At 35.5% G+C, this 26,116-nt stretch overlaps 1 protein-coding gene across 6 annotated transcripts in view; it reads right to left on the reverse strand.

The window, feature by feature from the left end:
* Positions 1-26,116, reverse strand: part of NETO1 (neuropilin and tolloid like 1) — an 88,548-nt gene that overhangs the window by 42,679 nt on the left and 19,753 nt on the right. For 4 of the 6 annotated variants that reach the window (XM_083821910.1, XM_083821909.1, XM_083821907.1 and 1 more), the window contains exons 5-6: positions 3,507-3,548; positions 3,273-3,430 (exon numbers count right to left, since the gene is read on the reverse strand). In XM_083821910.1, coding sequence (XP_083678036.1) covers positions 3,273-3,430; positions 3,507-3,548 — 200 coding nt within the window. The remainder of the gene's footprint in view (positions 1-3,272; positions 3,431-3,506; positions 3,549-26,116) is intronic. The other 2 variants (XM_083821912.1, XM_083821911.1) reach the window with 1 other exon arrangement.

Raw genomic sequence — 26,116 nt, forward strand, 5'->3', positions numbered from 1 at the left:
ATCTTTTGGCATTTGTTTTGCAGTGAAGGGCCAAGTATCTTGGAATGGAGAGGTTCTTTTACCTCTTTATTGTTCTGAGTAGGTTGACACATTCAGTCAGCAGCTCTCTTCTTTATTTGCCAGTCTTGTTCTCTATTGATTGAAATCTACTTCTACATGTAGTACAGAACCCCCAGTATTTCTGAACTCCAGGTTCACAGTTATCTTACTCAGCAGGAATTGACTTCAAATGAATGCACTAATCACATGCTTTGCAATCCGTCACTATCAAAAATAAGGCTGCAAGTCTGCATGAAGATTGAAGTTGTGTTTTAGCTGCGTTCTGCTGTCTTCTGCACTTCCAGAAAGTTTCAGTTCTGCATGCATTTTCAGCATTTTAATTTTTGTGCTACAAGGTGATCTGTGATGACTCAGTATTTTAAGCATGTGCAAGAAATGTACTGTTCTCTGTCCCACTCTAGCTTTCTGAGAGTAGCAGCAATGTTACACCCAGAGTGTCAGGTTGAAGTTCAGGCTTAGAGCTCTCAAGTTCATACACCCTGACTGATCTCATTGCATACATGTTGAGCTCACACTAGGCTTGAATCTGAAATTGCAAACCATGGAAGGGACTTGTATCTTCCTTCTGCAGAGAGTTTAGATTAGATGAGCTTAAGCCAAATGAAATTGAAAACAGCTCAGACTCTAGCACAGTTTAAGAAACTAAAATGTAAGGATCCAACCCAAATTCTGTCTGAGAAACACTGACCTTTTAGGCATAGTTCCCAGTAACAAACTGTACAGCTCAGAGTACAGGAGCATGTAGATATTAAGACAGTTGTTGAGTTCTTACTGTTCCTAGCTGGAAAGCCTGTTTTCATAGGTGGAAGCTGCTATAAATTAGAATGATGTCACTGACATTGTACTGAATATGTCATTAATTCAAGGGTAGATAAGCACAAAGGAAGCTGACTGTAAAATATGGACAACAGAATTCAGACCTATAAATAAGATTAACATAGATCTTACTTCTTTCATGATTTTTTCAAAAATTATCTACTAATTTGTTCCTTAATATCTGAATATTTTCAAATATTCCCAGTGTGAAAACACCATGGACATAGATATGTTTGTGTATATAAACACACATATATATGTGTGTATATGAAAAACAGACTAATAAAGTTCAAATGCTAAACTAGTTGTCCTTCAAACTGAATCAAGGCTTCAAAATTGGCTTTTTTTCCTACCTTACCAAAAAAGCTTTCATTTTCATGTTAGGAAACGCTGATTTATGTGTTGTTATATTGTTCTATGTTTTTACCCAGGGAATTCTGTAAGACGGGAACAAGATTCTTCAGGAGATGACCCAGCCCACCCCTCTTTCTAAAGGTAAGATTAGTAATGTTTGTCTCATATTTATTTGTTTATTTATCTTTATTTATTTATTTTACCTCCACTTTAACAATGTTAGCAATACTGGCTGAACAAACCTCCTTAACCAATCATTTATAATCCACTCCCTACTTTTTTTTTTTTTTTTTCCCTAACATTTAACCAGAATCTACCTTTTTCCAGTGCAGAACCATGACTTCTCTGAGCCATGGACATCTGAGCAGCCCTTCCTCATTATTAAAACATTTAAGATACTTTCTCATAACACCCTCCTTCACTAAAACCTTAATGTGATATTTAAAAACTTTTGGTCTTTCCTCATGCCTTTTACAATTTTCTCATTGCTTTCCCTTCCAGATACTCTTTAGCTAGTCTATGCTTTTTGAGATGAAATACAGCTAAATCCAAGTACAAAAATTCACACAGTAACCTATTCACAAGGAACAAACCATCTATTGACAGTGGTAGTGTGGCATACTTCTGTTAAACGTTGTGGTTACATTTATGTGGCTACATATATTGCTCTTTTACATCAGGACTAAACTGTGGATAAATCCTACAGATAAATAAATATGACATTTCTAGGAGGACTTTAAATCATGTGGCACTTTAGAGTTAGATCAAGTAAGAATGTCATGATGACATTATCTGACCGACTAAGCACAGACTGGAATTAAAACTGTGGGGGAATTTTATTAGCTTATTTAATTGTACTGAATCTATATTTTAATAATGTGTTTATCAGTTTTCTTACCAACTAATATCTAAGTATATAACGTGCAATACTGATAAATTAGTCCAGTCATTTCACATGTATAGTCACTTACTCTGGAAACTTCATCTACTTAATTGGAAACTTTTATGAATATTGAATTTTCCAAAAGTAAAAAATATGAGACTAAAACTTATTCTGGAAATAATTTATCTCTAGTCTTATGAGCCAACTGTTCAACACCTAAACTTTCACAACAGAAAAAATTTTGATACTAATGCATTTTTCTCTACTGGAAACCCTTCATCTTGCTTATTCACTATTCAGTGCTGGAACAGTCTAATATATTCAGTACAGTCTGCTCTGGGATTACACACAAAAACCATACCTGTTTAAAGATCCAGAGATTAGTGGATATAAAAATTATACCTTGTAAAACTTTTCTAGTCCAATAAAAGACAGAGAGTAAAAATATACTGGGGAGTTGTCTTTAGCAGAATAAATGAAAGTAGGTGGGAGCACAGAGCTGTTCCAACTACAGAGAGGAGAAACAGTAGTATAGCCAGCAACAATTAATCCAAATAATAACTGATAAGCCATGGATAAGAGACGAACTCAAACAAAATCAAAAAAAAAAAAATCATTAAATTCATTGCAGCACTGTCCTCTGTGTTACAAAGACCTGTTTTGCTGATCGCAGTGGGAGAGAAACAAGAACACTCTCTCTTTTTGTCAGTGGTTCTAAAACAAAGGAACTAAAGACCTTGTACATAGGAACATTAATTTACCTTGGTTCCATTTTCACCATTCCCAGATGAGAAACAGCGATGATCTCAGGGACCCAGCAGTTTTCCATTAATAGTCTCTATGTTAGATAAGATCACCTCCCACTTAACTAAACACACTGATTCTTTAAATATATGAGCAAAATTAAAGATGAATTTAAGAAAATTACTTATGGCACAAAAAGCACATTAATGCTGCCCACGTCATTATTTATAGAGAAAGAGGGTTATTTTGATTGAGGTGACAAATTACCTTTCAACAGCAGAAGGAAAAAACAGTTTACAAGTTCAAGCTGTAAAGTTATTAAACAAGAGCTGTCTGTACTAAGAAATGCACAGCATATTAGAAAAGTCAATTTCTTAAATTAAGTGGCAAATCAGCAAGTGGACAAAGGACTGACCTTGGATCTGGGTGGTGCTCTGATGTACCATTTACAGTCTACTGCTTCAGTTTCAGAAGCTTTTCCTTCTTTGACAATTTGTACAGATTCCACAATTCCTTCAGGTCCTCCCATCTCAAACTCACAAACTAAATAACAAAATACCAGAAAAATGAATCCTGAACAGCAAACAAAAATATTTTCTACAACAGAATGCAAAAGCTTCCAAGTCTTAGGAAGAACCAATATACCAACCTGGCAATGGTTTCAAAACTCCAAGGTCCTTAAAATCGGGATCTTGAAAATTGAGAAAGAGAAAATTAGTTTTGTTCAATATCTTGTATATAATGTCAATGTAAAATTGGACACTTCAGTGATATAATTATACATTTATTTCTTTTGAATGTGACTTGGTTTTTTGCAACAGGTTTAAAAACTATAGCACTAATTATTAATGCAGAAAGTGTTGGTACTATCATGCAAAGTTCTTATATTTTTCCATTATGAAATCCTGCTTTGAAAATTTTTGTCACAATTTTCTCTGTCTCACTCTTTCAGAGGAATGAATTAAAAAATAAAATAAAATCTGTACACACTAGAAAGCAAGAACATCACACAGCTACCCACATTATGTTTTAACATCAGTTAAATTAGAGATATCAGTCTAATGAAAAAGATATATTTACAAATCCATTCAGAAACCCTTTGCTTATTTTACAGCATTATTATAACACAACTTCATTCTGTGGTTATGAATACTCTACCATCTCTACCAACAATGAGGAGTCTCTTTCTTTCTCAGAGGAATCCATTTGGTATTCCAGGAATAAATATCATAAGAATTTACCATGGAATTTACTGTGTTAACAAGGTAATAAGTCTAATACATGTGTTATTTTTGATAAGATAAACGTTAATATTTATTGTCTGAGATGCTTTGTATTATGCCTTTATAGCCAGATATAACTCTTATATGAAATGAGTTTGGTCATGGATCTATGGCTCAATAAACAGCTATCCATAGACAAATCAACATTTCATAAAATTTTGCTGCAGTTTGAATATGTTGCCCCAAACCAGAAATGTGAAAGGGGCTAAATTATTTCAATTATCTCCTCAAAATAGACTAGTCTTTTCTGGAGTTTTTATCTCTTGCACTATTATGCTATTTAACATGAAAATTCTGTGTTATTTTCCCGATCTTCATGGGAAAGAGAACAAAAAAGAAATCCACCGCTCTTTAGTTTTTTTTTCTTGAAATTTGGCAGGATCTGGTCTTCTGAAATCAATGTTAAACATTTACTTGCAAACACTCTGCATCAAGCTTCTCCTGGGCCACATTCCACCCAGGCCTCAAAAGGATTGCACAAAAAGAAAATGAAGGTCGAGTTTGAGCTATAGAATATACTCATAGAACTCAATCTTATTGCTTCAGGATTGACTCAACGTATCCAAAGCTATAAAAACAATGAGTCTGGCAGTAGGAAATCAACTGGAGTAAAACCAAACCAAAACAGCAAAACCTGCTGTTCCCCTTTAACCTTTGTTTAGTCTGCACAGTAACAATTATAACCAAATAATATCATGAAAAACAAAGTCTAGTGTCTTATGAGCAAGAACAGCAATTTTAGCCTGAACAATGAGGATATGCTGTCAAAAGCAGAGTTATAAAATCACCTTTTAAAACTGTCTTGTTATAACCAGGCTGCTACTTTTTGTATTTCCCAGTTTTCACAGATTCACAGATTCACAGATTTCTCTAGGTTGGAAGAGACCTCAAGATCATCGAGTCCAACCTCCGACCTAACACTAAGTACTCCACTAAACCATATCCCTAAGCTCTACATCTAAACGTCTTTTAAAGACCTCCAGGGATGGTGACTCCACCACCTCCCTGGGCAGCCCGTTCCAATGCTTAATAACCCTTTCGGTAAAGAAGTACTTCCTAACATCCAACCTAAAACTCCCCTGTCGCAACTTTAGCCCATTCCCCCTCGTCCTGTCACTAGGCACGTGGGAGAATAGACCAACCCCCACCTCTCTACAGCCTCCTTTCAGGTAACTGTAGAGAGCGATGAGGTCGCCCCTGAGCCTCCTCTTCTCCAGGCTGAACAAGCCCAGCTCCCTCAGCCGCTCCTCGTAAGACTTGTTCTCCAGACCCCTCACAAGCTTGGTCGCTCTTCTCTGGACTCGCTCGAGCACGTCCATGTCCTTCCTGTAGCGAGGGGCCCAAAACTGAACACAGTACTCGAGGTGCGGCCTCACCAGAGCCGAGTACAGGGGCACAATCACTTCCCTAGACCTGCTGGCCACACTGTTTCTTATACAGGCCAGGATGCCGTTGGCCTTCTTGGCCACCTGAGCACACTGCTGGCTCATATTCAGCCGACTATCCACCAATACTCCCAGGTCCTTCTCGGCCAGGCAGCTTTCCAGCCACTCATCTCCCAGCCTGTAGCTCTGCTTGGGGTTGTTGCAGCCCAGGTGCAGGACCCGGCACTTGGCCTTGTTGAACTTCATGCAGTTGACCTCAGCCCATCGCTCCAGCCTATCCAGATCCTCCTGCAGAGCCTTCCTGCCCTCGAGCAGATCGACACACGCACTTAGCTTGGTGTCATCTGCAAACTTACTGAGGGTGCACTGGACGCCCTCATCCAGATCATCAATAAAGATATTAAAGAGGACCGGCCCCAGTACCAAGCCCTGGGGGACTCCACTAGTGACCAGCCTCCAACCAGATTTGACTCCATTCACCACAACTCTCTGGGCCCGGCCATCCAGCCAGTTTCTAACCCAGCGAAGCGTACGCCAGTCCAAGCCCCGAGCAGCCAGTTTCTTGAGGAGAATGTTGTGGGGAACGGTGTCAAAAGCCTTACTGAGGTCAAGGTAGACCACGTCCACAGCCTTTCCCTCATCCACCAAGCGCGTCACTTGGTCATAGAAGGAGATCAGGTTCGTCAAGCAGGACCTGCCTTTCATAAACCCATGCTGACTGGGCCTGATCGCCTGCTTGCCCTGCAAGTGCCGCGTGATGACCCTCAAGATAATCTGCTCCATGAGCTTCCCCTGCACTGAGGTCAAACTGACAGGCCTATAGTTCCCCGGGTCTGCCCTCCGGCCCTTCTTATAGATGGGCGTCACATTGGCTAGCCGCCAGTCAACCGGGACCTCCCCCGATAGCCAGGACTGCCGATAAATGATGGAAAGCGGCTCGGCCAGCTCCTCCGCCAGTTCTCTCAGTACCCTTGGGTACCTTTTCCTCTTACAGTGGCGCAATATAAGTCTTGACTAAATACTCATTAACTTAAGGGACTGCAAATATAATTTAGTAGGCAATTAGTATTAATTGCTATTGAGTTTTATAGATCAGCAGATAGATATGATAATAAACAACACTAAATGTAATTAGATATTTCTGTTAATGTACTCAGATATTGATATCTACTGCTGAAAGCAAGATGTTTAAAGGAAGTACACTTCACTGGTTCAAAATAATATCCAAACCATGTCTAGTGTATCCATCACATTTCTTCTAGTCTGAGTTTACAGGGATCGGTCTGATCTACTCAAAACACTCCACCACATTTACAAAGTAGAGAGGAGGAAAGAGGGAGAAAAAAGTTCTGACGGGATTTCTCCCATATGAAAGGCTTTTCATAGATAAGAGTGTTCATAGCAAGAATCCTTGCTGATTTACTGGCCTTACTTGACATATTAGAAATAAGGATTGGGGGTGGGGTGGTAGGGATGTGGAGAATGTTGGAGGCAGACTGCATGTCAGAAAGAAAACATGAATGACTTTTTGCTCTGAGGTTTCTAAGTCTGAGCGTATCTTACAATTAGTGTACATTAACCCTTTGCCAAGGTGTGCAGGCCAGACAGCTCTGAAGGTTTACACACAGGAGATAGACTTGTGTCATTACACAGTGCTTGGGGAGGTAAGTCTAAGTACAAAGTCCATGAGAAATTGAGGCTGCCCACCCGTGTTCCCTAGAGAGTTGAGATGATTTGTATTAGAAAGCTTCCTTCTCTATTTTTGGTAAAAATAATGACAGAAACAGAGGGGGAAGTCTTTGGCTCTCCAAGACTGGTAAGAATATTTTGGTAATAAAAATAATAAAAAAATGCTATAATTTTGAAAACTTATAATAAACTGGAAATAAACAGAATTCATAGAAGTCAAATTAAAAAAAAGGGAGGGGGGATAAATTTGTGTTCTAGATGCAAAACTCATTCTAGCTGCTGTTTTACTATTTACAACTAATTTGCAAAATATCTTCCTTCAAGAAACTTAATAAATTTGAAGTGTAATCATGTAATTTAACCCACAAAACAAATCTGAATATATGTTCCCATTTTTTTTAACACTACTGTTATAACAAAATCAAAGAGAAGTACAAAAATCTGTTAACATTCTAGAAGTATGGTAGATCTAGTGGACATGCAAGTACTCAGCTGCATTTACAACCATTCACCATTTGCAGAGGGTCCTGGACAGGCTGGATTAATGGGCAGAGACCAATGGGATGAGGTTCAACATGGCTAAATGCCAGGTCCTGCACTTTGACTACAACAACCCCATGCAATGCTACAGGCTTGGGGGAGAGTGGCTATGCAGAGGAAAAGGATCTGGAGGTGTTGCTTGATGCTCACCTGAACATGAGCTGGCAGTGTGCCCAGGTGGCCAAGAAGGCCAACGACATCCTGGCTTGCATCAGGAATAGTGTGGCCAGCAGGACCAGGGAGGTGATCGTTCCCCTGTACTCAGCTCTGGTGAGGCCGCATCTCAAGTATTGTGTTCAGCTTTGGGCCCTTCAGTACAAGAAAGACATCAAGGCCCTGGAGTGTGTCCAGAGAAGGGCTACAAAGCTGGTGAAGGGCCGGGGACACAAGTCCTGTGAGGAGCGGCTGAGGGAGCTGGGGTTGTTTAGTCTGGAGAAGAGGAGGCTCAGGGGAGACCTTATGGCTCTCTACAGCTACCTGAAAGGAAGTTGTGGGGAGCTGGGGGTCGGCCTCTTCTCACAGGTAACTAGTGATAGGACTAGAGGAAACAGCATCAAGTTGCGCCAGGGGGGATTCAGTTGCAAATTAGGAGAAATTTCTTCTCAGAAAGCGTAGTCAGGCATTGGAACAGGTTTCCCAGGAAGGTGGTGGAGTTACTGTCCCTGCGAGTATTTAAGGAAAGGTTGGATGTGGTACTTAGAGACATGGTTTAGTGTGTAATATTGGTGGTAGGGGGGGCATTTGGACCAGATTATCTTGGAGGTCTTTTTCAACCTTAATGATTCTTTGATTCTGTGATTTTGAGAGTGATAATGCAATAAAGTGTATAACATGCTTTATTACACATTAATAACCAGTATTATTATAATAAAAGCAACAATTTGTAAGTAAGGCATTATGAGAAATACTGAGATTTCTACCATGTTTAAGCATATTGCCAAAACAAATGTCTGGTTTTGAAATAATCTACCATTAAATAGATTATACTTTAGCAGCTCTTCTGTATGTGATTCAATCAAATTGTTATTATCAGTTTGGCTGAGTCAGAAACCTTTTAATGATATCTAAATACTGACTGTCTAGATCTTCTGATAGCCAGATATTCTTTTCTTTTGCACCTAATGAAAATTATGTTCCATTAGGGAAGAATCCCAAGTCAGAAAAATTTTGTTGTGAAAAATAAGATTGATCACCTATAATGAGAGAGGAAAAACAAGAGGTAATAAGTCTTGAGAAGACTGCAGTACATGGATTTATTTATTTATTTATTTATTTATTTTTAAGTGGGGATCTGTCTCATTAAATGAAATCTGTAAAACGGGATTTATGTAAGAAACGTGTAAATGTGTAAAAGTTATGTAAACGGAAGACCTTGCAGCCAAAATAAATTCTGGTATTCTTTGTTTCAACATTGAATATCTCTTTTAAAACAAACAAAGAAACAAAAAAGGGTATCCAGAAATTCCCTTTGGTGATATATTACAACCCATTCTACAAATAATAGATTCCTGAAATGTTTAGTTAACACAAGTTTTCCTGTAAGGTCTCTGTGAAGCACAGAATTACATTTGAAAAATATTATGAGATGTAGAAATATGTGTCAGGCTATTTAGAGTTACTGACAAACAAGCAGAACAAGAAAATTCAGTGGCCCAAGGAGAAAATTATGATAATCTATAGATTTCCTTAATTTGTAAAAAATGGGCTGGATGAGGAAACACAGGTGGCTGAACAGCCAGGCCCAGAGGATGGTGATCTGTGTCACAAAGTCTAGTTAGAGAATAGTAACTACTTATATACCACAGAGCACAATATTGGCTGCAATTCTGGTCAACATCTTCATTAATGATCTGGAAGATGGTGCAGATCATATACTCAGCAGGTTTGCAGAGGACACAAAGCTGGGAGTAGTGGATACACCAGATGGTCAATGGTGCCATCTAGAGGAACCTTGACAGGCCAGAGAAATGGTCTGGCAGGAATCTCATGAAGTTCAACAAGATATTCATGGATCTTCACCTGAGGTAGAACAGCCCCAGGCACTAGTACATACTGGGTTCTGGTGGACAACAAGTGAACACGAGTCAGAAAGGTGCTCTTGCTACCAAGAAAGCTTTACTCAGCATCGCTGAGGCCACACCAAGAGTATTGTGTCCAATATTCAATTTCCCAATACAAAACTGCTACAGAGATGCTGAAGAGAGTCCAGAGAAAGGACATAAAGACGGTGAAGGGACTGGAACATCTCTCTTATGAGGAGAGGTTGAGAGACTTCGGACTGTTCAGCCTGGGGAAGAGAAGGCTCAGGTGAGACCTCCTCTAAGTATATAAATAGCTGGAGGGAGTTTGCAAAGAAGAGGGAGCCAGGCTTTTATCAGTGGTGACCAATTTTAGGACAAGAGGCAACAGGCACAACCTGAAATACAGTAGGTTCCCTCTGAACATGAGGAAAAGTTTCTTTATTGTGCAGGTGATGGAGAAACGGAAAACGTTGCTCAGAGTGGTTGTAGATCTACCTGGATATATTCAAAAACTGCCTAGACATGGTCCCGGGGAAGTCTGCCCTAGGTTGCCCTGGTGAGCAGGAGGTTGGACCAAATGATCCAGAGGTCCCTTTCGAACTCCATCATTCTGTGATACTGTAGTAACTAAACACCAAAAGTGGCTGACAATGATATTCCTAGTCAAAATATAAATCTAAAGTAATAGCATATGTTAGACAAATCTCTGTCAAAAGGCAGACTCAGTCTGGTAGAATTTGTTTCAAGTCATGTGGTGATTAACTTGGTATTTCTTAGAATATCTTGGGTCTAGGATCTACTTAATTTCATGGGATTGTTTGTGTCTGAATAAAGTATACACATTGAAGAGTATGAACAATTAATGTATGGTCAGAAGTCAAGATGAAGGAAATGTGTGCCACAGAATCCTGGTGCGGATATGAAACCTGTTTTGCAATTAAATTGTGAGACATTTTGATAGATTTTTTTTCTATAAATAAGAGAAGAAGGAATTATTTGATCAAACTATATGGTATAGAGAGCTGATGTTTGAAACATAAGCAAGTTGATGTTGTTTTTGAATACAAAAACTACATTTTTAATGGTATATACCAAAAATATTCACAGTATGTAGAAACCTTATTTGCTAAATAAGGAAAATATTCAATTTCATTTACTGAACAGACAGCTATAGATATATCTTTTCATTTTCCTGTATTCGACTAACTAGAAATAGTCACTCAAGCGTCATTCTATTAATATCTAAGGAATTTTAATGCACATACATTGTTGCCTATCATAGAATTTATCAAAGACCTGATTTTACATGCAAATGCTTGTGGAAAAGTAAGCAGAACTGCAATATTTAGCAAGCCACTAGTTATTTATTTTCAAGTTTATGAAACCAGGTAAATTTTACAATTATTTCTGGGAGCTTAAGTCAGTCCTGCATTCTCGAGTGGTGATTTTCTGTAAAAGCAGAGCTTGCAGAACTCAGAAAAAAAGGGCAGGACTGTTCTAAGTTATTTTATGTGGTTGTCTTCTAGTATTTGATGATGCAATGCAAAGACTGGATGATGACCAAAAGATTTTTAAAGTATTGAAATATGCTAAAGAAACACAAAAATAACTATAAAATAGGAAAAAAAAAGTCTACAAGTAAACATTTTGTGGTGTACAAGCAAGGGGACTTAAATGTTCTGTTGAGAGAGTGAGGGAAAAGTGTTAAGTAGTACAAAAGTACTAAGTGGTGTAGACACATAAAAATAAATAAAAACTGTTGTCTTGTCAGCTGAAAAGGAAATTTGTTCCAAGGAATATTTTCAGCTCTGTAGTCTTATTGAAACTTCAATTAATATGTCTATATCTGTATTAAAGGTACAACAAGATCTTAAAAGAAAACATATAGTTTGCTCTACACCCTGAAAAAACAGTTCTATAATAATTCTATCTGGCAAGAGTATGTGCTACATTTGCTATTTGTTTTCTGTGTACTTTTTTTTTTTTTTTTTGAAAAATATTGTGAGCGATGACAGATGTTTTGGAGGCTACATATTTATAATCTAAAACAATGCTTTGTATATTGTTCACTCCTCAGCAGAGTCATGAAAGAATTTAAAGGCAATAAGTGTTTATGTAGAAGTGACTAAGACTCTTAACTTTTCACCTTAAAGTCCTACATCAGCAGGAAGTCATGTGAAACTAAGTAAGTTGAAAGAATGCTCTGGAGAAGTTCTCTCTGTTTTTGAAGATGTAGTTCCATCAGGAGAGACTACTTTGTCATGTGTTAGGTGATCTGATTCACAGTAAAGTACACAGGTACTATTTTTCTTAGGAAGAAATTTTATAAATGAAAGCTGCAAGCAGTAGGGGATGTAAAATCATAATTTTAAAAAATCACGGAAAAATACAATACACTTACCCTAGCTACTTCAATTTGAGTCCTTATAGTATTGTAGTATTGTTGAAGTAACACAGACTTCCTCCCAGAGGTTTTGTTTGTTTGTTTGTTTTTGTTTTGTTTTGTTTTTTAATTCTTCTAATGTCATATTTACTGATCTTAGTTCATATTGACAAGCAAAGTATCTGTAGGCTGTAACTGGTATATTATACTGATATACAAACTTCACTACCATGGCGACCTGAGATGAGAAATATTGCATGTGTTAACAAGAGCCAGGCATTTTTATACCAAAAGTTAATACTTGTTTCTTTGACACCATTTTGGAAATGAAAAAGCAATATCATCAGAAAAAGAAAATCTATATCTTTATGTAGCATCTTGCTAAGATTGGTCAAAATACTTAGACAAGAAATGGCCTGAATGAACTCTACTAGAAAAGAATACATGAATACAGAGATTGAATTTAGATTTCTCTTTTTGTGTACACAATGGCAGGCTTGATATCTTGCTTGATATCTTGCCTGCTTCCCTCCCCTGTCTGCTCTGTCACCTATTTAGAGCAGGTTCTTTCTCCACTGTAAATTTTGTATGGACAGGAACCAAGGAACCATGCTGGAAGGTGAGAGGGCTCATAGGTCATGTCCTCAAACAGTGTTTGGACTGTTCAATATGTGCAGCTAAATTCCAAAAGTGGGAAGAACTTCTTGATACTGCATTATAGACTTACTCTATAAAGGAGAGCAGTAATGGGCAACAATATACTCTGAGACTGCTCAATGGAAACAGGAAGTCTGGGGTCCTTGATGATCTGGGTGGGATTATTTGGCAGATAATTTTTATTATGTTAAATATTTGTACTAGCTCCTGGATGCCCCAATTAGGAATCAGACTCCCATCATGCAGCACAGTGGCTGTATATGTTTCAGGGGCTGCATATACCTTTATCTGCCAGTTGCCCAGAAGTGTGTGAAACAAGAATGAATGAGTTCAGGAGCCCAATCTATCTGAGAATAGCAGCCAAGCAATCTCTGCTGACAAAGTGCAGCAGAACCATGAGGACTGACTGTCAGTCATCAAGGGCAGTACTGCATATGTGTCATCCCAATACAATATCTCAGTGGCTTCCTGTGATTGACTAATTGTGTCTAAACTTCACTAGGAAGAAAGAGGTACAACATAAAAGTGCCACAGAGCCTTTCATAAGTGATGTTGAATACTAAATATGGCCCAGTTATGCAATGTCATCATAATAATATCAAGGCTTAGGGTTTGTGTCACTAATTTGTTAAAGATGACTCAAAATAATACTTTCAGTTTCAGATATGTTAAAGATGACTCCAAGAAAATAATACTTTCATTTCTCTCTGCAGTGTATAGGGAAAAATGACTCAGAAGGTTTAGCCACAACTGGTTGCTAAGTGTTACTTTTTCAGATTGAATCAATTTACACGTTTTTTGCTTGCTACCTCTGCATAACTGTGCATAATCTTTTCAAATAAGCTCTTATTGTTACAACAGTCCACTGTGTAGATTTACCAGGAGAGAAAGGGAACTTAAAGGAATAATTTTGCAAAATAAAGTAACCATTGTGAATTTATCATAAGAGAAAGGCCTTCCTTGTATTTACCTTTTTTTTTTTTAACCCAGAACAAATACACTCACTACAACATCCCCAATTATTTTGAAGAGCTTCACCTTTTTCAGCTATTATATTCAACAGAATATATTATTTGTGTTACTTCAAGTAGTACTGAATCACCTGTAGCTGACCACACAGTAAGACACGTTTCCAATACAGACAGAAATATCAGCATAGTGTTAACACTACCTGACAACCCCTTGCTGTAGCTGTCCATGCCAGCTATGGCACATAGGTTATGTCATTTTTATGGAGATAACTTCATCTTTCATGAGAACCACAAGTGTCTCCTCTAGTTCTCATGTGTGAACAGTTCAACTTCCACTTTAACAGGAGATCTCTTTCTGTTTCCCAATATTTTTCTCTTACTGCCTAGCAAAGCACCAGGTGTACTTTTGTTAAAGTGAATAAGCTTATGAGAATGGGAATCGAGCTGTGTTTGCAAAAACAACAGATTGTTTAATCATCTGGCCTTATAAGATACTAGAAAAAAAGAAATAGACACAATACTCTTGAAAATATAATCCTTAGAATGGAAGGTGAAATAGCCATAGTACAGAGCCTTTCATTAGTTCACTGTGCAGCTTCAAGATTTTGGGAAGTTAGTGGATGAAATATATTGTAGAGCTCTCCTATAATAAAATATTTTTATGATTCCAAAAGCCAATGTCACAGGATGTTTTTTTAAAATAGAGTAGAAATCTGTAGACATTTAACACAAAGGAAGAATTCTAGATTTTCACCCTACTTCACTGGAGCCTGAATGCACTGTTTCTAAAGGAAAAAAATATATATAATTTATTAAACCAAATCATTAACGCTAATTGCTGTTGTGTATGCCTACCACAGATGATGCAACATCCACTTTTATCAAATAAGAACTCTAAAAGCCCAGCAACTCAAGGAATTGCTGAGGGAAGCATACCAGCACCAAGTCCAAGAAACATCTTCAGGGAAAAAAAAAAAACAGTCTTCTGTCCTGTCCTCCCAGGACACATAACAGTATAGCTTTCGGTGATACCAGTTTTGCTTTTCTTTCAGCTGTTTTTTGGAGGTTTATTGCCTAGAAATCATTTTCCTGCAGGGAGCACTGAGCTATTGACCCCAGCAGTTTTCCCAAATTTACACAGCCTTCTCTACAGGATGTGAAGATGGGTTTTCATGAGCTTTAGATGCAGAATATTCTGAGATGCCTTGGAGATATTCTTTTACTGTCTTTTCCTTCATTATCTTTTTAACAGCACAGTGTAGAAGTTTTCTTTAGCAGGAAGATTTTCAGGATAGTTCAGTTCTCAGAAAGAAGGCTGTGTGTGTTAAATTGTGAATTCCTACTTAAATTACCCAAATAATTATGAATTTTACATTTCATTATACAGGATAAAATCTAGATATTTAAAGGATATAACTAATATACGAGAAGAGAGCAATAATCCTTCCACTCTTCCCAGCATTATGAAATTCAGCTTCTCCTGAGATTCCAGGAGGAAAACACTTTGATAAGTCTTTCTCTACCTAAGGATTTACAGCTAGGTTTTTGCCTTACAGTTCAGCTGCTTTCTGTTGGTTACAACTTCATGAATGACATTCTCTTTTGTTTGGATAGATCATTTTGATCCCACTTCAGACAATTAAAGTGCCAGAGTAAAATCCAAACCATGATTAGTTGCTAATAGTGATATAGCGTAGACATAATCTGTTAGAAACAAGACACCAGGGCAGTTGAGACTTCTATTATTTTGAAGAGGAGAACCCTACTGTATGCTTTACTATGTATTTGACTAAAACAAACATAATTCATATTAATCCTATCCCCAAATGTTTTCCACTTAAATTAATGAATAAAAAGTTTTGTACATCAGTAACAGTAAGCCACGTTTTGCCATATAGCCACATGAAAAAATTAGCAAGGTGATAAATTCTAAATCAGTGTCCTCAGCATTTCAAACTTTCTCTTTAAACAAGATCCTTGTAATGAATTGCATGTTCTTCTGAGTATCATTTATGGCACATGCTCAATGTTCACTAAATGATTCTGAAACTTGTTTGTCATAAACATGAAGAAAAAAAAAAAAAGAAGGGTCTGTGGATAACTGGAGATCTGTAATCTAGAGTTTAAACAGATTTAGATTCATGTCTAATGAAATAAAAAAAGTTACATCTGGTTTTCCTTACCACAGAAGCCCCACTCTTAGTCAGGCTAAACAATGATTATATTCAACATACCTTATTACATAATTTAAAATTCTGTTGTCATAGCTTGGGAATTTAGATTAAAAAAATTATACTTTCCATGAAAACAGATTTTATGTTTTTCTTCTTTCTTTAAAGACTAACAGTCTGAAGCAATAATTTGATTACCACTGGATTTGCTAACAGTTTTTATATTCATTCTAACATAAACAGGTTTAGGCCCACAACATGATATGAATTTAGAAATTGGTAGATTGGATATTACATTGATTGACTAGCTCAGTATCATGCAAAAAATGAAAACTGGTCTTCTGCATTGCATTCAATATTAAAAAGCCATTGTGATCCATTGAAGGACACTTTGGAAAGGCAGCTGTTGCAGTTTAACCCAGCAAGCAGCTAAACACCACACAACCATTTGCTCACTCCCCTCTACCCAGTGGTATGGGAGAGAGAATGGGGGGGGTGGGGGAGGGGTCAGGGGGGTGGGAGGTTAAGGTTAAAGCTCTTGGGTTGAGGTAAAGATAGTTTAATAGGATGAAAAAGGAAAGGAAAATAAAAACAATAATTGTTAATTACAATGATAAAATAATCATAAAATCAAGCGATACACAATTTTCACCACCTGCTGACCAACACTTAGCCTGTTCCTGAGCAGAGGATGTCTGTCCCACCCTAGCCAACTCCCCCAAGTTTTATTGTTCAGTAAGACACCATATAGCATGGAATATCCCTTTGGCCAGTTTAGGCCAGCTGTCCTGGCTGTGTCCCCTCCCATCTCCTGGTGTACCCCCAGCCACCTCACTGGCAGGGCAGCACAATAGGCTGAAAAGTCCTTGATTAAGTGTAAGACCTGCTCTACAACAACTAAAATATCAGTGTGTCATTAGCATTATTCTCATCCTAATTCCAAAACACAGTACCATACCAGTTACTAGAAAGAAAATTAACTCTATCTATCCCAGCTGAAACCAGAACAGCAGTGTTCATAGGCCCTTGTGTCTACCTCATACAATATTCAATATTGCCATTAACTGGATAAAGAGACTGGGAAAAGAACAACAAACCGAGTACTGATTAGAAATTCTCCAGTTCGTCCACTGATATGGTAATATTTAGAAAAAAAAAATGAGATATCAGAACAGTTTTCTCTGTCAGCAACAGGTCAGACATGATCATAAGTCACAGTACTCAGGATTTTTATGTATGGGTCAGCTGCTTATCCAGGCAGGCAATAATTAAATTTCATTTGACCAGATCAAGTTTCTGGCTGCCAAACAGCAGGATTTTTCCTAGCTTGATTTGAAAGAGTCATTTAAAGCTTTAGTGATAAAAAAAAACAACTCTAAATAAAACATTTAATTTAAAAGCACTTAGTAGATCATTGATATAATATACATATATTGGAATATCACTGACATGAAACATTCTAGAATACAAATAACTCTATTACTGCTAAAAATTTTCATTGTGGGGAGAGCATAAACAATTAAAGAAATTCAAATTATCCAAATCTGATTTTTAAACTACTACACCAGTATGCATTTTATTTAAAAAAAAATGAAAAAAAAAAAAAACACTCTTATTTTGCATAATTTTAGCATGAACTTTGTAGTTGATAGCAGTTGATAGCCGTAATCCATAAAATCAGATAATCATTAAAGAAGAAAATACTTTTGATAATAATTTGCTGCATTCTCTATTAATATTAATTTCAACATCGGGTTTAGAAATGAGCTACAGGAAAAAAAAAGGAAAGGAAAAAGTCAAGAAATGGTATCATATGATCTTTTATTAACCCACATACCGAAGCCAGCAGATTTGATAACATTGTCTCTTGAGCTTCAACTATCAGATAACATCTGGCAAATGATGTTTGTAAGTCCTGTTACACAACATCTTCTGGCTTCTCAGTGTCATCGAGGGGACTGATATGTGACCAGAATAACACATTTCACGCTGTCTGCTTCTGTCATGCTACCACAGATTTTTAACAATGGATGTGCTATAGCATCAGTTTTTTTGAATTTAATTCTCAGAAAATATTTGGCATTTCTTTTCTCATCATCTTTCTCGTGTCTCAAGCAATCTTTCTTAACAAAAATCACACTGTAGTCTTTCGACATCAAAGTATTCAAATATCCTTTCTGCATCTCTAATGTATAATGATCTCTGAAGCAATATTTTAAAGTATTGATCAAAAGCATTTGCTTACTTATTTTTAGTTTTGCAATGATTCTCCTTCCTTTCAGATTGTATTCTCAGTTGTTTGGTAGATCTTACTACCACAAACGTTACAAATTTTCTTTAATAGAGTCCATTTTAGATTGTGTAGCTCAGACTCAGACATTTTGTCTCACTGAATATAAATTCTCATCTGCAAATCTATATGAGGAAACACTATTGTCATACTCTCATTTATCTAGTGAGTTACAGACTGTGCTTTTGTCATGCTAAGTACATATGACATAACTGAGTAGAGCCTTCAGAGCAAGAATAATTTGAGGGCACCAGATCTCTTGATTTCAAAATATATTTGTGTATTTGAGTATTTGTGGTATTTATGATACCATAGTTGTTTTTTTTTTTTTTTTAAGAAACTGAAAATGTAAGCAGATGTAATTTTGCTGCCAGTAGTATCACTTGATTTATTTATGAATTACTAATATATTCCTAGTGAAAAGTTCTCAGTCCTTAACAATTGCAAAATACTCCTGGATTAGATTGGGAATATCATAGCAGAGCAGAATGCCAGACTAAATCTAACACATCTGACCCTGTATCCAATATCAATGATATGATTAGAATCTCATCTTGAAACTGGAAAAGAATTTGGTCCGTTAAACTGAATTTTTTCTGCATTGTGTGAAGTTGTAGACAATGCTTTTATGCATAAGATTATACTAGTTAAACAAACATTGGACTACAGTGGAACCACTTTGAAAAACAAAATTTACATTTTAGGAAGACCTGAAGAGTTAAGGAATTCAGTGGTCTTCATTTAGTAATCATAAATGCCAACTTTGAAAGTAGCTTTAAGTATCACTTTGCATTAATAAATTAAAAATATATTTTTATAGATAATATGCAATTTCCAGCAAACAAGCTTTTTTTGCTTTGTTTTGTTTTTAGTTAAATGGGAAAGGAAAGACAGACGGTGCAAATGTATAAAATCTAATTGAAAGATAATGAATTGCCAGGTCAAAATAATCTTTTAAAATTAAAATCTTTTAAAATTAAAATTAAAAATTAAAATTAAAAAAAAAAGAAGAATAGCACAGAAAATGTCATTCTAACACATACAAAAACTCAATTTATTGTAGCAGAATATAATAAAGGAAATATAACAAAGGAAAACAGTGAGTTAGTGAATAAACTTATCTTCCCTAAGGCTATCTTAGGTTTACAATATTGGCTAAATAGACAGTCACCAAACTGATATAATTTGAGTAAAAGTAGAAAACTAGATTTTGATTCATGAAAAGAGTTGAAGAAATGGTAGTTCAGTTCTCCAGAATAAATAGATATTTCAATTTGACATAGGTCAGTAGATGGCAAGGTGGAAGACAGTATTTGAACATACCTTTAAGTACCCATGTCTAGGTGAGATGCCAGAGATCTAGGTATGTGCTTCAAGGTAGACTTGTCCTGAAGTCTTTTACTAAACTGGGACTAGAGTTAGTAGCTTGTCAGTTCAATATTTGAATATAGCTAGCTTAAGCAACTGTTCTTTGGAATTATCCCTGAGCATATAAGAAAGTAATTTTGGAGACTTTTGATGGATTACAATGATAAATTATAGTTGCCTTTATTATTATTTGGCCAAAGGGTCTTAATGAAATGGACAGTTTCTGAAGAGAATAAAAATAAATATACCTAACATTTGGACTTACAACAATATAAACTGTGTGCAAATTGCAAATCTGTTCAACATATATTAAACAAAGATGATTCACTGGCTTTCCCAAGCAAAAGAAAGACATCAGCTGAGCTAGTGGCATTCGGCATGTAAAGATGATTTCAAAGGTTTACAGGAACGGAAATTATCCTTCCTTCCTTCCTTCCTTCCTTCCTTCCTTCCTTCCTTCCTTCCTTCCTTCCTTCCTTCCTTCCTTCCTTCCTTCCTTCCTTCCTTCCTCCCTCCCTCCCTCCCTCCCTTCCTCCCTTCCTTCCTTCCTTCCTTCTTTTTCTTTCTTTCTTTCTCTTTCTTTCTTTCTTTCTTTCTTTCTTTCTTTCTTTCTTTATTTCTTTATTTCTTTCTTTCTTTCCTTCTTTCTTTCTTTCTTTCTTTCCTTCCTTCCTTCCTTCCTTCCTTCCTTCCTTCCTTCCTTCCTTCCTTCCTTCCTTCCTTCCTTCCTTCTTTTTCTTTCCTTCTTTCCTTCTTTCCTTCTTTCCTTCTTTCCTTCTTTCCTTCTTTCCTTCCTTCCTTCTTTCCTTCTTTCCTTCTTTCCTTCTTTCCTTCTTTCCTTCTTTCCTTCTTTCTTTTTCTTTCTTTTCTTTTTCTTTCTCTTTCTTTCTTTCTTTCTTTCTTTCTTTCTTTCTTTCTTTCTTTCTTTCCTTCTTTCTTTCCTTCTTTCTTTCTTTTCTTTGTCTTTCTTTCTTTCTTTCTTTCTTTCTTTCTTTCTTTCTTTCTTTCTTTCTTTCTTTCTTTCTTTCTTTCTTTCTTTTCCTTCCTTCCTTCCTTCCTTCCTTCCTTCCTTCCTTCCTTCCTTCTTTCTTTCTTTCTTTCTTTCTTTCTTTCTTTCTTTCTTTCTTTCTTTCTTTCTTTCTTTCTTTCTTTCTTTCTTTCTCACTTTCTTTCTTTCTTTCTCTCTCTCTCTCTCTCTTTCTCTCTCTCTTTCTCTCTTTCTCTCTTTCTCTCTTTCTCTCTTTCTCTCTCTCTTTCTCTCTTTCTCTCTTTCTTTTCAATTTCAAAGCTAACTTGTAAGACACCTGCAAGATACAGTGTAAGCTACATTTCTTGACATTGAAGAAATATATTACTTGAAGCTGGCAAATTCTGGATTCTCGAACTTTAAATAGGGATGCTCTGTGGCATCTTATATGATGACTGAACTTTTTCTCAGCCTTACACTTCTTACCTGAAGAATGCGCTCGCTACTCATGAGATTGTAAAGGAATATCGTTGCTCAAAGGGAATTAATATTAGAAGAAAGAAAAAAACAATCTTTAATCTACTCGGCATTGAAAAACATTGCACAGGACTCACAATAATTAGGTGACTTGCATGAATCCACTATCATCATCACATAACCGTAATTATAAATTTTCATTTTAAAGTTTGGATTCTTTTAAGATTTTGCTTAAAATCTTAACTTTTTTAATTCCTCAGTTTGCTATATACCTCCGTTACAGTTACTGAGATAGACTTTATTCATAAATCCTTAATGGATATATATAAGGTAAAAGTGTATGTAGTAAAAGAACTGGTCAATAGCTTGAGTTAGGATATAATTATACAGAGAGACTGCGAGAGAGAAAGGGAAAAACAGCTAGAAATAAGTCCGTGTATTTAGAAACTTGATTCAAGCACATGATTTTCTACTGCTTTCATGCATAGCCGTACAGTTTCCATCTACCTCACAATAATTTTGTATTTCTATTCCTCATACAGAAAATACTCTGTATTTCTCTATCCCTTAAGACCACTATAATAATATATTGAAGATTGTAAGGTCTTTGATATCCCATAAGAAAGAAAGAGAACAGATAAAATGCATAGATAAAATGTGGGACAAAATTTCTACCGAAGTTGAAGTAAGCACAATCTTATTTTTGGATAGGGGCATCAAAGAAGCTCATATGTGATATTTAAGATGAAAGAATTACATAGTCTTCATTAGTTAACAACCAATAAACAAATCAACAGAGATTATATCACTCAATATCAGAAAATATATATTAAGATGACAACGTATACCCACTGGAGTTGAAAGTATACAAAACAATATTCAGTAAAAACCACCTCAGTACTGGTAAGAAAAAGAAACCTTCTGGATCGATTTCTTGACACAAAGTATAAATATTAACCTAAGAAAATAAATGAGTGCTAAACAATTGTTGAGTATACATAGTGAAAGCTGACAGATGGTATATTTGAATTTAACACATTTACTAACTGTTGCGTGTTGTAAAAATATTCAATTCTAGAGATAGAAACATGACTGACTTTTTCAAAGACTACATTATGTAGAATAAGAGCTCCTACTTATTGGGCAAGAACTTTTTCTTTGTTACAATGGGCAGAGAACTTACTAAGAAGGTTTTGTGTCAATTTATTTAAGGAAAATTAGAGAACTATTCAAAGACTACAAAAACCTGCTATGGAAAGCTATATATGTCAGTAAGAAGGTTTACTTGTTGATGTTAGATTTGAGAAATACTTCAGTAAAAGAACAGATGATAAAAAATAAAAGATCACAGTTACTTGAACTTATGCAAATGTCAAATTATCATATATAGATGAAAGAAAACAAGTGATATAAACATGTTTTTGTATCTAACATAAAAGCATCATTTCATATAGGGACAGCTAAAGAATCAGACCACTTACAAGTCTGTGGCTACAGTAGAAAATAGCTTCTCTGCCTAACAGAAGGGCAACAGCCATGCTGATTAGACAAAAGGACTGAGATGATTGTCTAGATTTATTGGCCATAAACCTCAGAAACCTGTAGATACAATACATAAAGATGAAAATTTAGCTGCTTAAGGAATGGATAAGAAGAAAAATTGCTTTAATTCCACATTCACATTGCCAAGGTCACCAACAGACAACAGTGCCAAGATGGTGCCACAACAAGATGGACAGTTTACTGTCCTAGTAAACTTCCTCTAGAAGTCTGTGTTCAGCTAGTTGTGGAAGACACACAGAGGCTCTTGGAGGGAGGTGGGGTGGTACTGATGGCAAGTGGAACAAAGAGTCCATGGCATAAAGAGAGTAGAAGAATTTGGCTTGTGCAGCCAAGCAAATTGACATCTTAAAAAAGATATGACTAACATCTTTATGCTGCAGTGGCAAGTACTCCTGGTGGGAACAAACAAACAAACAAAAAACAAAAAACAACAACAACAAAAGGTATTTCAAAGCCAACAAGTAATATTGGTGCAAGAAAGCAAAGACATAAACTGGCCATGAATAATTATATGTGAGAAAACATAATAATTTGGATTCTGAGACAGGGCTTCCATAGGAATGTCCGAGGCAGAAAATAACCAGATTAAAAAAAACACTTTTAAGTGTTTGTAAGTCTTTTAAGTCTTTTTAAGTCTTTTAAGAACCATTAATAAAGGAAAACAAATTTGAATATTTATGCTATGAGTTAGAAACATGTTGCTTGCAATCCCAGTGAGACAACACTACGACTTAGAAAGCCCCTTTCTTTCATCGGAAGTCCGATGTTTATACACAGCCAACACAAATGTAATTCTCATGTCCTCAGTGAAAGCAGTTGTTAGAAAACCCTGCAATAGTTCGCCCTCTCCCCCCCCCCCAATATTCAAATACTTAAAACTATGTCCTCTATTTCTATTGTTTTTTCTTCATTTGTTTATTTTTTATAGCAAGGCTAAACAGAGTAGAGATAATATGGTAATATGATACTTTCAGCATGCAAAGATTTCTTAAACGGGAAGTTCAGTAGTTGTCTTTTAGGTATTGTAGAAAATAAAAATAAAAAAATAAAATAAAATAAAATAAAATAAAATAAAATAAAATAAAATAAAATAATAAAATAAAATAAAATAAAATAAAATAAAATAAAAATAAAATAAAAATAAGATAAAATAAAAATAAAATAAAATAAAATTATCAATAATAATAATAATTTAAAAAATAAAATAAGGATGTGATAAAAAGGTATTATGGAACATGAGAATCCTGTAAGATCTTATATACACTCATTTGCTCTATGAAATAAATTCTTTTAAACTTGAAATTCAAAATGAACATATTACTCCATTACCTTCTGATACGCATGGTACTGAAATACTCTGGGCGTAAGCCTACAGTTCATAGAAGTTAATGGAGTCTGTAGCACAGAGCAAAACAAATTCCCTTGAAAAGACAACATTTATGTAGCCAATCATGATTTTAATTGTAACAAGAAAATTTATCATCCTAGATGCTACAGTGAAATTCATTCTTATTCACAAGACCAGAAGTCCTAATACATTTATTATAAATGGCAATGTAGTGCTTGATTGTTGCACACTTGTATGGACACATTAAAAATTCGTAACTCAAAGAAGCTGCTTATAGCAATTTGAAGTGCTGAGGACTACAAACCTGAGTAAATAAAATAAACTCAAACAAAACAAACAAACAAAAAATATTTTTCCAGCTCAAAAGCTTAAAGAAAAGGTTATAGCGAGTCATTTCACTAATTTCAAACCAACTCTTATCCCAAAGGATGAGACTGACACATTCACAGTTACATATACGACTGGTTAATTGTTCAGAAAACGTAAATGGATTACAAATTAACTAATAATTTTTGTCACTGAAGTTAACTTGGAAGCAATGAGACAAAGTTCTGAAGAGAAATGGAAAGCATAAATAATAAGATAAGATAAGATAAGATAAGATAAGATAAGATAAGATAAAACAAAACAAAACAAAACAAAACAAAACAAAACAAAACAAAATAAAATAAAATAAATAAAATAAAATAAAATAAAATAAAATAAAATAAAATAAAATAAAATAAAATAAAATAAAATAAAATAATAAAATAAAATAAAATAAAATAGAATAAAATAAAATAAAATAAAATAAAATAAAATAAAATAAAATAAAATAAAATAAAATAAAATAAAATAAAAAATAAAATAAATAAAAGCAGGTGAGCAAGCCCTTACAAATATTCTTCACCTGTCCTAGATGGCTGGGAGGCTTAAATACACACAAGACAGAACATGGACATTAGGTGTCAAAATGACTTGACAACATCTTATCTAACTTCTTTCAAACTGCAGTTGAATTCAGTGCACCTATAATACTGATTTTTCATCAGTCCTAAAATATGGACCTTCCCCAGTCAGGGTGAATTTTGCCTGGTTGTTTTTTCATTTTGTTTTTTGTTTTCCTCAATGATGTCATTATTGTAATATCCTGACTTTCTACAGCTACTTGTACCAGTACAATGTTGAAGTAAAAGTACCATTGTTCTGTTTAGACAGTTTTATGCCCCACTTTTCGGTGCATAAGAATATGAAGTTTTTTTTATTTTTCCATTATCGGACAGTGGAACAGAAAGCATTACTGACTGACCTTTATATTAATGAGGCTAAATAAAAACACAGATGGTTTCTATTAAGTGATGGAACTGAAAGTAATGATGTGCTATCTTAAGCCACTGTCCTGCAAAATCAGGGACTGGGATAAACAAAAATCTGATTATTCTAGTTGAGTAACACAGCCCAAATAAATAAGTCCTCTCTCTGTCTGAATCCTTGTCTATGCTTAAAAAAAATGAATCATGAAGAATTGTTTTCAAGAATAAGTCCCATTGAAGTAATGCTTGAAACAGCAAGACTGAACTAGACAAAACAGTGGTTCAACATCATCTCAGAAAATGGTCTTGACACTAACTTTTTAGGAGAAATGAGGATAACAGATGGAGTACAAGGACACAGAGACGTGAAATGAAATTTGCGCTATAGGCCTTTCAATGATCCTGAAAATGATGAAACAAGAACAAGGGACATTTAACATGTGATTCATTTTGTGTTGTCTTTCCCTAGCCAATCTGATTTGTATTCAGAATGAACCAAGGAACAACCTGAAAATATTGTAGTCTGAGATGTTCTTTCTATCATACCTGAGATTTTTTAACTATCACATATACAAAATATTTGAAACTTTATTTTACATCCAAATTGCATGTTGTTATTACTGACATTTACCTAGAATAACATAAAAGAAAAAGAGAAGTCCTTCCCTTACATTAAAAATATTCAGGCATGATACCATATATACAGCTTTATTCAAACACATTTTGCTTAACCCTAAAAATTATAAAAATGAAAACATAAATAGAATCTTTTCTCTATTTCTCGTATTTAGAGTGTTTTGGTTTTGTGTGGAGTTCTGGAATTATTTGTCATTAAATTCATTTGTTCTGCTAGA

This window comes from Anser anser, assembly GCF_964211835.1.
Source record: "Anser anser genome assembly, chromosome: 2".
NCBI lineage: Eukaryota > Metazoa > Chordata > Aves > Anseriformes > Anatidae > Anser > Anser anser.